We start from the raw sequence: 12552 nt of genomic DNA on the forward strand, positions 1-12552 counted from the left end.
TAGTGGGTCACGGTTAAGTATGTGTAATTAAATAAGCTTTTTTTAAAAATGGAACTGTTTAAAGGTTTTCCCAGAAAACATTTTCCCCAAGACCTTTCAAGACATCCATGATTGTATGTGTACCCTCAGTGCCGCTTCTTAAACTCAGTGTGATGGGGAGTTTGTGTGGTGCAACAAGACAATAGAGATTTAAACACTCTTTCATCAAGAGCTACTACAAAACACACACACACACACCACACATCACACAAGTGCTCATAAAAATCATCCTCACAAACTTGTGAACATCCAACATATGACTTTTATTCTACAATGACTTAAAAATGACACAGACCATGTAAGTACAAATCCAGAAAGCAAAACTCAAAAAAAAAGGACATCGTAGCTAGAACATCAACAGTCCAACAACATCAGGTCAATAAATCCAACTTTCTTCAACCCAGACCATAGTACTTCTCCTAAACATAAGAAGGGAGAGGAGGGAAAGGGAGGGGGAAGGCTAGAAGAGAGAGAAACAATTTCAAAGTCTTGTGCTTGTCCCATCATCTGTAACAGCATAGTCATTCCCACATTCTTCAAACAAAATGCATCTCACACAGTAATGAAATGGAGCAAACACATTTTTTCTTTCTTTTTTTAAATTTTTTTTAAGGAGAGCGAGCCATCCAATATCAAGGGAAATCTTGTGTTCAAGAACAGGTCTTCTGAGAGGGAGTGAAGGAAAGGGACATAAGGTTTGATCAGTTGTCGTGCTGTCATTTTGTCCAAAAATCTGGTCGCTTATTTTCTGACTAACTTTACCTCAACAAAGATGTTACAAACTGAGTGAAAGAGAATGAATGAACGAACGAACGAACGATAGAGTGAGTGTACGGAAGGGAAGGGGGTTGGGGGGGGACAGCATGTCAGACACAAGTTCCTCTTCAGTTCAACAGACAGTTTCGTGGGAAGAACTTGCCAAGGACAGGGGACACAAACGTTCAAGTCTTGCCGAGGTGCTGCCATCTAGAAAGAAAGAAACAAGATGTAAACAGCAATCCACTACTTCCCTTCCGACATTCATGTACGAGTTGATTTCAAGGTCAAGTTGTTGAGTGTTTGGGTCTTGGTTCAGTGAAAGTTGTGTTGTTCAGGGAAGAAACAAGTCCTCTGGTATCATCTGTGACTGCCAGCCTAAATTCATCCCTCTTCCTCCCCATGTCACCACCCTCCAGCAAATCACTACTCCTGTGTCGGAAAAGAACTGGAGACAAACATACAATGTAGGTATAATTTTTTTTTTTTAAACAAAAAAAACCAAGAATCCTTCACACCTCATGTGTGATTCCAGCCAATTAAAAAAAAGAAAAAAGAAACCAAAAACATGGGTGATAAGAGGGATGTGAAGTGTTCCATAACTTACATAAAGGCCTATAAATACATATTGTGAGAAAAACAAAATCTCAGTAAAGCTGCTCCTAGTTTCAATGTCGGATATTCATATTTTTGGAACAGCTTTTTTTTTTTTCAAGATCACGAATGAGCATGCATGTTCATTGGTGATCAGTATGGGCCACATGACAATATTCATGAAGAAGAAGAAAAAAAAAAGTCTGAATTCTTTGTATAACTTTCAGTCAACTTATCTGCCTTATACAGGCAGTACTAGATGCAATTCTCCACAGAATGTCTTGACTGAATATTTACCAACTGAGGATCAGTCTTTACTCATTTCCAATGAACATCAGCAGGATCATTTCCCCCAAATCTTGAACATTCACGAGTCTAAATGACAGAAATGTTGGAAGTATTATGCACATCACACCACACCATCCATCCAAAACCTCTGGCATCACTTCCACATGTAGCTGGACAATGTGTCTCTCAGTACTTCACAAAGTGAAACCAGCTCCGCTCACACCAGTCAATTTCAGCATGGAAAGGAACATTTTATTGTAATTTTGTCCCATCACTAAAATATCAAAAGAAGTGAACTAGGTGTTAAAAAAAAAAAAAAAAGTGTGTTAACTTATCAGAGACAGCAGATAATCCATACAAATCTCGAAGCACCTGTCGACACTTTTCCCTGACAGCAAGAAAAACAGGTGTCTGTGACAGGTCTACCTACACCTGTCATTCTCAACTGCTCCTTTGTTAATGATTAACATTATCATTTTTCCCTGTCAGCAAGAAAAACATGCATCTGTGAAAGGTCTACACCTGTCATTTTCAACTGTGCTCCTTTGTTAGTGATAAACATGATTATTTTTTATGCTTTGTTATTGATAAACATGATATCTTTTCTATTTAGCAGCAAACAGTGGAGAGGAACTTCAGACTTGTTGACAGATGATGGAGAGACAGCAGCCAACTGGGACTATAGAGAGCCTCGACTTCCTCCTGCGTCTGACGATACGGGAGCAATAAGTGAAGGTGGGAGAACAGTCTTGACTCTAGACTGAACAGTAGTATCAATCTCAAAGAGTCTGCATTACAACTATTACTGCTCTTTTGTTGTTTCACCTGATGTATAAGGCGACTGACCCATGATTTCTTGGGCATAGGTTCAGATCAGTGCACAGCCAATGCCTCGCTTAGTCGCTATGGCAAAAAAACAACATGTTCCATGTTTGATGCATGAAAGCAATTAGGGGAAGATTTAATCCCCTTTTAAAACATTTTTGTAACCAAGGGTACAAATCATAACTAAGACATAAACAGAACTGGGGAAAAGACCCTTACTTAATTTTTAACTTTCTATCATTTTCATACTTGTTTGCTCTAAAATGAAAATTTCATTGGTGTCTACAGATGTAGAAAGGAAAATCATCCTCCACAGCAAACCATGACACAGAGATGTAATCCAACATTGCCAAACCACACAAACATTAATTTGACATTCATTAAAATAAAATTCAAAAAAAGATGAGATGATACTGAAGATTCTGACTTCATCTGAATGAAACCTGAACAGTACATGTTGAACTAAACCTGATGATGCTCTTCTTGGGCACAGCTGAACCGATGGCCACAATTATACAAGAGAACTTAGAGCCCGTTATAAAAGCAATTGAAAAGTTGGGTCCAAATGACACCAAATACACCAGTGTCAGGAAACGATTGCTTGCAGCACATATGTGTCACGGATTCTGCCAAGCAATGGTTGCAGAGGACAAACTTGCATTGCACTGCATGCTTCAGCATAATGAGCCCATTTTCAGGGTACTGTCTTACAAAGTGTGCCGACTTAATATGACTTTACTTCCACCATACATATAAAGCTTTAAACTCTGCCACTTTCCAGATCTTCAATGAACTTTTTTTTTTTTTAATAAATCTAATGCCTGCGGAGCTACGACAGCAAAGGCTGCTGAACAGACCGAACAGCTTTTTTATGATGACCTGTCACTGCTCTACTGGTAGTAGTTTTTATTCACAAGTTCCGAAGGTCAAGCAGAAATTGTATTATTGCATTGTATTACTAATTTTTGTCAGTCTGTGTGAAATATGGACTGCTCTCCCCAGGGCGAGCGCATCGCTACACTGAGAGCACCACCCATTTTTTCAATAATTTTTTCCTGTATGAAGGTGGCTTTTTTTTCTTTTCTTTTTTTAATTTTTCTTATCGAAGTAGATTTTTCTACAGATTTTTGCCAAGGACATCCCTTTTGTTGCCAAGGGTTATTTTACGTGCGCCAAGTGCATGCCGCACATGGGACATCGGTTTATCGTCTCATCCGAATGACTAGCGGCGTCCAGACCACCCCTCAAGGTGTAGCTGAGGGGTAGAAAATACTGGCGACTGTGACGGGATTTGAACCCGTGCGCTCAGATTTGCTTCCTAGGCAGACACGTTACCTCTAGGCCATCACTCCACTTGGGAGGACACACAGACTGACGACAGTTGACGAGTGCAGACAACAGCTTTATGACAGGGGTGTCACTGACAGGTGGCCCTCAACGTCACTTCGGCCTTCTGTGGTCAGTCTGTGGTCAGTCTGTTGTCAGTCTGTGGCCTGCTGTCAAGGCTCTGTCGTTCAGTCAGTAAAATCAACTCCTTCATCCAGCCAACAAGGATGGTGCAATGACTTGTAGTTTTTTTCATGTCACGAGATGGAATGTTGCAAACTTCTTTTTTTGAGTACAGAAACACATGCTGGACCAATATTTCATCAGCGCAAAGCGCCCGACTGGCTAATTATAGAAAAAAAAATCTATGCTATATCCTTGCAACAAACATTAAAATCAATCATAAGTATGAGAAACAAACAAAAAAATGGCAGATAAACCACAAAGCATGCATTACAGTAATGAGTCCACATTGCGTAATGTATCAGTTTAAAAACGGTCAGTGGTGATCTATCAAGAAAATACAAAAAAAACAAAGAGAGACATGGTCATGACTAAACACATACAGAACCTATCTTCTGGACCTGTACAACTCCAGCCAAAGCAGTGTGAAGATGTACACCTGTCTGCGTCACAGATGCGCAACAGACACCAACGTCTTCATACCCCTACAGTACACACGCACCAAAACAGACATCATGCTCAAGCTGCACAATGATAAACCAATGCTGTATCAGTACGCCTACACCAGTAGCCCACCTAAAAAAACAAAAACCAAGGTTCCACAATGAAATATCATAACAGATGTCCGGTTTATTCTGACCCTGGAATATCATAGAAGATGGGATGGGTGAAAATAGGAAATGAAGACGGAAGCTAGGTCCCTGGGTCAGAGGATTTTTCGCCTCTGAACACATGTACTTTCACTGGTCTGTGACAGATTACTAGCAGTGGTCTGTAACGCAAGAGCTCTCAGTGGTCTGTAAAACAGGCTTATAGCAGTCTAACATTTGTACTTTCAGTGGTCTGTAACGCAAGTGCTTTCAGTGGTCTGTAACAGATGTACTAGCAGTGGTCTGTAACATTAGTACTTTCAGTGGTCTGAAACAGATGTACCAGCAGCGATTTGTAACATGTGCTTTCAGTGTTCCATAAAACATGCTTACAGCCGTCTATAACATTTGTTCTTTCAGTGGTCTGCAACAGATACACTTTGTACTTTCTTTTACAGATGTACTTTATACTTTCCGCAACAGATGCACTTTGAATTTTCAGTGGTCTGCAACAGATGTACTTTTTTCAGTGGTGTGTTATAGATGTACTTTCAGTTGTCTGTAACAAATGCACTTTGTACTTTCAGTGGTCTGTGACAGACATACTTCCAGTGATCTGTAACAATCAATGGTGGGTTTCAAACAACAGCTCTGCCAACAAGGTCACCTGATAATTCCTTTCTGTGCTAACAAACTTATCATTTCTTAGTACAACAAAGCTTCTCACATTTATGCCAGCTTCAGCTGGAGAAACCCCTGTGAATCTCTTCTTTTAAAGCTGCTCTTTTTGATGATAGATAGGAGATGTGCATCAGCTCTCTTTAAGCTGCTCTTTTAAAGATAAACTGGGAGTTTCAAACACATGAAAGTTCAGTTACAAAAAAACAACAACAACAAAAAAAATTGTCAACTGTTGAAAACAAAAAGAGAGGGAAGGGGCATTTCATGTCTCAATACCATTCATTTCACTTTCCAACTACCATTGGGAAACAAGTTTTCAACTGACGTTACAGAACAGTCACTGGTCAATCCATCCAAGCTTGACCTGTAATTACGCCCACGATTATAATGCTTCATTATTTCAGACAACATTACAGCCTCCCAAAACACCACTGTCAACAAAAGTGGGCAGTCAGTAATACACTGTCCAGAAACTGCAGTGGCAATGGGGGGCAGGGAAGAGAAAGACACACACACGCGCGCGCACGCCGAGACACACACAGACACACATTTTGTAATGGTCAAATGGTGACATGAATTTCAAAATGACTTAACATCCAAGCACCAATCACGGATCTCTCACACACAGTCACACCGTTCTCAAAGCAGATGACGTGTCATCCAATGCACTCTCTCTACTTTTACCGTTTTTCAAATTTACAGTTTTCATCTATCAAATATGTGTGTGTGTGTGTGTGAGTGTGTGAGTGTGTGTGTGTGTGCATGTGCACCCAATTGTATGCTTATAATCATCTAAAAAAAAAAAAAAAAACCCACAAAACAACAAAATAAAAACACAGGAATCCCATTTCCTACAACACACAATCATGTTCATGAACGCTTCGCGACTGAAATCTGGTTTCTCTTTTAAACCCTTCTTCCTGTGAAATATACCTACAGTCATTGCAGATCTCATGTCAGTCATTCCCTCCCGCCACCCCCCCACCAACCCCCCCCCCATCCATTCTCACAAATATGAGTGACATGTGCAGAGGTAAGAAGATGACAACAGCATTAAGACTTGTCATCTTTTCCTTTTGTGTCATCGTCGTCGGCGTCATTGTGAGTGTGCCACGTGAGCCTCTCCTCGTAGAAAGCGATGACAATCTGTGGACATTTCACGTTGGCTTGTCGGGCCGGCACCAAGTCAGCCTCGTCGCTGTCTTTCCTGCAACACAGGGAAACTCTCCATGTGTATACCCACGGCAAAAGATCAAATACGCACGTTAAGAATCCTGTAATCTATGTGAGCACTCGGTAGGTTATTGAAACTAGTACATACCCAGCATGCACTCCAGCGAAAACTGAGTATGGCTGCCTACATGGCGCGGGGTAAGTAAACAAAACGGTCATTTACGTAAGATGTTATATGTCTGTCTGAGTGTGTATCTGTGCGTGCCTGAAATCTGACTGAATGACACAGGAAACAAATGATGAGTACCCAATGGCAGCCATCAGTCGGCTCTACCCAGGTAGGCAGCCTGTTGTGGAAATGATCCCGAGTTTAAGTGCCCTGAGCTTGTCTCTGACCAAAGATAGGCGCTGTTTATAAATATCCATATCAAACATCACAAATGAGGCACACATGATGTGGAGTGTTGGCCTAGAGGTTAACACGTCAGCCTAGGAACCAAGAGAATCTGAGCATACAGGTTGAAATCCTGCAGTCACCAGTATTTTCTCCCCCTCCACTAGTCCATGAGTGGAGCTCTGGATGCTAGTCATTCAGATGAGACGACAGACAGATGTCCTGTGTGCAGCATGCACTTAGTACAAGAACCCAAAGCAACAAATGGGTTGTCCATGGCATTATGTAGCATGAAAAGAACACTTCCATGCACCCCCCCCCCAACTCCCCCCCACACTTCCCCTCAGCAAGTATGAAAAGAACCCTTCCATGCACACACACACAAACCCTCAGCATTATGTAGTATGAAAAGAACACTTCCATGCACCCCCCCACGACCCCCTCAGCAAGTGTAAGCGTGAAAAGAACCCTTCATGCGTGCACACACATACGCTCAACCTTCAGCAAGGATGAAAAGAACACTCCCATGCACACACACACACACACAACCTTCACCTAGTAATGAAAAGAATCCTTCCATGCACACAGACCCTCAGCAAGTATGAAAAGTACACGTCCATGCACACCCACACACAAAACCCTCAGCAAGTAAGAAAAGAACACTCCCGTGCACACACACACACACACATCAAAAAAAAATCAGCAAGTATGAAAATAACACTACCATGCACACACCCACACACAAACCCTCGGCAATGTATGAAAAGAACATGTCCATGCATACAAATAAAACCCTCAGCAAGCAAGAAAAGAACACTCCAACTCCAAGTACACACACAACCGTCAGCAACATGTGAACAGAACACATCCACACACACACGTACACCCTCAGCAAATATGAAAAGAACACTTCTATGCACACACACACTACCATCAGCAAGTATGAAAAGAACACTTCCAAGCACACACACACACACCCTCAGCAAGTATGAAAAGAACACTTCCATGCACATACACCCTCAGCAAGTATGAAAAGAACACTTCCATGCACATACACACACACCCTCAGCAAGTATGAAAAGAACACTTTCATGCACACACACACACAAACCCTCAGCAAGTATGAAAAGAACACTCGAACTCCAAGCACACACACAAGCGTCAGCAACATGTGAACAGCACACTTCCGTACACACACACACACACATACACCCTCAGCAAGTATGAAAAGAACACTTCCATGCACACACACACACAAACCCTCAGCAAGTAAGAAAAGAACACTCCCATGCACACACACACATACAAAAATTTTTTTTTTAAATTAGCTAGTATGAAAAAAACACTACCATGCACACACCCACACACAAACCCTCAGCAAGTATGAAAAGAACACTACCATGCACACACCCACCCACAAACCCTCAGCGAGTATGAAAAGAACACTTCCGTGCACACACATTACCGTCAGCAACATGTGAAAAGAACACTTCCATGCACCCATACACACACAAAAGTGGAGTGATGGACTAGAGGTAACGTGTCCGCCTAGGAAGCGAGAGAATCTGAGAGCGCTGGTTCGAATCACGGCTCAGCCGCCGAGATTTTCTCCCCCTCCACTAGACCTTGAATGTTGGTCTGGACGCTAGTCATTCGGATGAGACGATAAACTGAGGTCCCATGTGCAGCATGCACTTCACGCACATTAAAGAACTCAAGGCAACAAAAGGGTTGTTCCTGGCAAAATTCTGTAGAAAAATCCACTTCGATAGGAAAAACAAATAAAACTGCACGTAGGAAAAAATACAAAAAAATGGGTGGACTGTAGTGCAGCAACATGCTCTCCCTGGGGAGAGCAGCCCGAATTTCACACCGAGAAATCTATTGTGATAAAAAGAAACACAAATACAAACCATCAGCGAGTATGAAAAGAATACTTCCATGCACACACACACAACCCTCAGCAAGTATGAAACTAACACTTCAATGCACATGCACACACACAACTGTCAGCAATGTATGAAAAGAACACTTCCATGCACACACACACACACACCATCAGCAATGTTTTTTCACTGCTGTCACTCACCATTTCATCAGGAACATCAACTCCCCACTGCTGTCTGTAGCTCCTATAATCCTCTCTGGCTGCAGACCTCTGTCAAAGCCCCTGGGTTTGTTGTCGTCTTCCTGAAACACACACACACTGTCAGCAATTCCACCACCACTGGAACCACCACCAACCTTGACTGGAAAACAAGGAGTTCCAAGTTCAAGCCCCAAACAGGTATAGAGATTTTGTTCTCCTCTCCACTCGACCAACAAAGTGGTTGTGATATCTGCTTAGGTCTATGTGAATGTTATATAATCAAATAATGTCATGTTGTGTACGCACTGTATGTTGTGTACGCACTGTAACTCACAGCAATGTAATACGATACAATGTGACGTGAGAAATAATAATATATTGTAATTAAATATATGTTTACATCAGTTTTTCAGAAGCATGTGATTTGTTTTGCCTTGAAAGTAATGAAATAATACTTGCAATAAATAGTTCAGACATCCCTTGTCTATGTAATATAGGATTCTTTTCTTTCTTTCTGCATGCATTTATCAAATAAAAACAGAAAATATTTATTCAATGTAAAGTATAAACAATTTTTTTTTTTTCAAATGCACAGTGTATAGATGAATAATCAGTACAGTGATCCAATTTTCTAAGGTATCTGCCTCTATGTGTGCAGCACTGCAGAACTGATTGGAATACACAGCTTTAACAATCCTCTGAAGGAAATCTGGAACCCCCTACAATTATCATACCAGTTCTTGTAGTCCCCAAGATTATTTTATAATCATCAAAAGTGATGATGAAGGATGACGTGTCTCACGCTGTCCAGGGTGACAGTCTGATGGACAGAACACTGCCAATTACACGCGCTCTCATCTCAAGACCTAACTCTTTCTGAAGATCACACTAAAACTGACTCTCACCCACCACCACCTTAACCTTTGCAAAACCAACCACACGCTTCTCCAATTCATGACCGACACCAAACCGACTTTAACTGAAACTAGTTGAAAAGTTCTGAAGAGTTAATTACAAAATCAACCATTTTCCTTCATGTAAATGATAACTAGCTTTCACTAATCCCAATGATACCCAAATATGACACAAACAAGGTCTTTTGATTTCTGATCCAGTGATAAGAGTTTGAGACTGTTTTGGGTAAGGTGTTGTGTCACTGGGAACGGCACTTCAGTCTGATTCTCCTCACTTCACTCAGGTGTGAATGGGTACCAGATTTGGGTTGGGGATGGTTAAAGATGAGAGGATTAGGCCCCAGCCTTCCGATATAATCACAAGAAATTAAGCTATTTCTGTCTTCACGACCAGTGATAAACCTCCACGAGCTTCCAAACCCTGTACAGATCTTATCTACCAACCAACCACAGAGTAAAACCAAACTTACAGTGGATTTAGAATCTGTGACTTTCTTCTTTCTCTTTGCTGCTGATGTGTCTTCAACTCCGTTCTGGGATTTCCTCTTCTTCTCCATGTCGCGTTTCTTTCTCCTGTCCTCAAACTCTGCAATCAGGTCTGGGCAGTCTAGGTTCTCACTGGGCTCCCATGTGTTTTCTGAGCTGTAAACATGAAGTCACATCTGACAGTCCACATTCTCACTGGGTTCCCATGTTTGTTCTGAGCTGTAAACACAATTCAAAGTCACATCTGACAGTCCAGATTTTCACTGGGTTACCATGTGTTTTCTAAGCTGTAAACATAGTGTGTTTTCTGAGCTGTAATTGTAGTCACAACTGACAGTCCAGATTCGCACTGGCCTCCCATCCCTCCCATGTTTTCTGAGCTGTAAACATGATAAAGTCACACCTGACAAATCCCATGTCTACACTGAGGGGGGATAACCAACCAACAGATTCATCAGATTATATGCAGAATGAATCATGGTCATTGCCAATTAAACAACAGTGTAACAACAACATGTTTACATGCAACATCACTTTGCACTGAAGTGTTTAGTGGTGATTACTGCACAACCAGCTGTTCATGCATTTAAGACAGTTTTTCATTACTGAAGACTAACACTCATGAAATGGACATAAAGGACAGATGCAATAAAATACATGTGGTTTTCTTTTAACAATTATTTTATTTACCAATGTTTCGCTTTTTCAGTGTAAAATATGAGGCCCTTTTTCTCCATGTATCACACAAGTGTAACAAAAATGAAGTATAATCTGGACTTCAATATATGCAAGGAGCAAACATAACTGAGCTTGCTCATTGTTTTACAGATTGAACAACAATACTTACTCTGGATATCCTTTCCATTTCAGGAGATATTCTTTCTTGCCATTCCGCGTCCGAGAATCCACCACTTTCTCTACTGTGTACTCCTCCTCCTCTGCTTCCTCCCCCTCCTCGTCCTCCACTTGGTCTGCGGTGATGACGTCATCATCATCCTTCTTCGTCTTCTTCCCCATTTTCCCTGTTGAAGACATGGCTTAGACACCATGATGGGAAGGTAATATAGAGAAGGTTATCAAACAAAAGCATAAACACATCAATGAGCAGCCTGTCTACATCATCAATAAGCAGTCTCTACATCCTGATCAGTTTTAGAGTCTGACAAGAATAAACCAAAGCATAAATGATATAAGCAGCTACATATCTACAAAGTTAAATACACAACATACTAATAGTTACATTAAACAGTCAGTGCATGCATTGCTTTAAAATATTTGTTGGTTATTCTTGCATATACTTCCTGCATCTACTCTATATCTGGCAGAAACTACATACTTCCTGCATCTACTCTATATCTGGCAGAAACTACATACTTCCTGCATCTACTCTATATCTGGCAGAAACTACAGCAACACTGGTCAGGCACCAAATGATCAATTCAAAGAATGGTAATGTGGGTGTTCATAGTGATGCAAATGTTGCTACCTATCTACCCTTTAATATCACACACACACACACAAACACCTCTTACTAAATTATCTCACACACACACAGACACACCTCTTACTACATAATATCACACACACACACACACACACACAAATTGAACCCAAGTTAAAATGGTGAAAGTACTGCTTGGACTTTTTTTTTTTTTTTTCAAATCAATCAGTTGAAGTTAACATCACCTGGACCATATGGTTCACCCTTCAAGTTAAACTGAAATCATTACTTAATTCTGTAACAGACCTGACTGCATTGATTTGTTTTCCAGTAGATATATCATTGCTTATTGGTCTCTCCTGACAGTTGACTAGACTGCACAAGCTGCTTTGTTATCTGACAACTTAATCAAAATCAAAGAACTGGGTGATGCTCAAACAGTTCACACACAAAGCACAATAGCCAATCTCTAGTTGCAATGACTTGTCAAATACAAAGCAAAATGACACAAGCTTTCATGAACACTTTACAGCACAGATTCTACAGAATCTACTGGTTTAGACTAAGAATAAGATTAATCCCAATGACAAAAATTAACAATCTATACTGGTATTAAAAGATGGTGAGAAAACGGGAAAAAACATATATTGAAGAGACAAGCTGGCAACGTTAACTTTAAATAAATTGGTATAAAATTCAAACAGCCGGTCGCATTCAACATGCCTGGATAAAATTTTCCCCACATTCAATAAAATAACCCTCTTTTATCCCCT

The 12552-nt window shown here is 40.8% G+C and overlaps 1 protein-coding gene across 2 annotated transcripts in view; it reads right to left on the reverse strand.

Annotated features, from left to right (window-relative positions):
* Nucleotides 1–278: 278 nt before the first annotated feature.
* LOC143276725 (chromobox protein homolog 1-like) overlaps nucleotides 279–12552 on the reverse strand; it is a 12697-nt gene continuing 423 nt past the window's right edge. Inside the window, exons 2-5 of one of the 2 annotated variants that reach the window (XM_076581386.1) lie at nucleotides 11186–11375; nucleotides 10323–10494; nucleotides 8939–9039; nucleotides 279–6489 (exon numbers count right to left, since the gene is read on the reverse strand). In XM_076581386.1, the coding sequence (XP_076437501.1) occupies nucleotides 6336–6489; nucleotides 8939–9039; nucleotides 10323–10494; nucleotides 11186–11375 (617 nt within the window). In that variant the 3' untranslated portion in view covers nucleotides 279–6335. The remainder of the gene's footprint in view (nucleotides 6490–8938; nucleotides 9040–10322; nucleotides 10495–11185; nucleotides 11376–12552) is intronic. The other variant, XM_076581387.1, reaches the window with a different exon arrangement.

Source organism: Babylonia areolata, chromosome 32 (genome assembly GCF_041734735.1).
Source record: "Babylonia areolata isolate BAREFJ2019XMU chromosome 32, ASM4173473v1, whole genome shotgun sequence".
Lineage (NCBI taxonomy): Eukaryota > Metazoa > Mollusca > Gastropoda > Neogastropoda > Buccinidae > Babylonia > Babylonia areolata.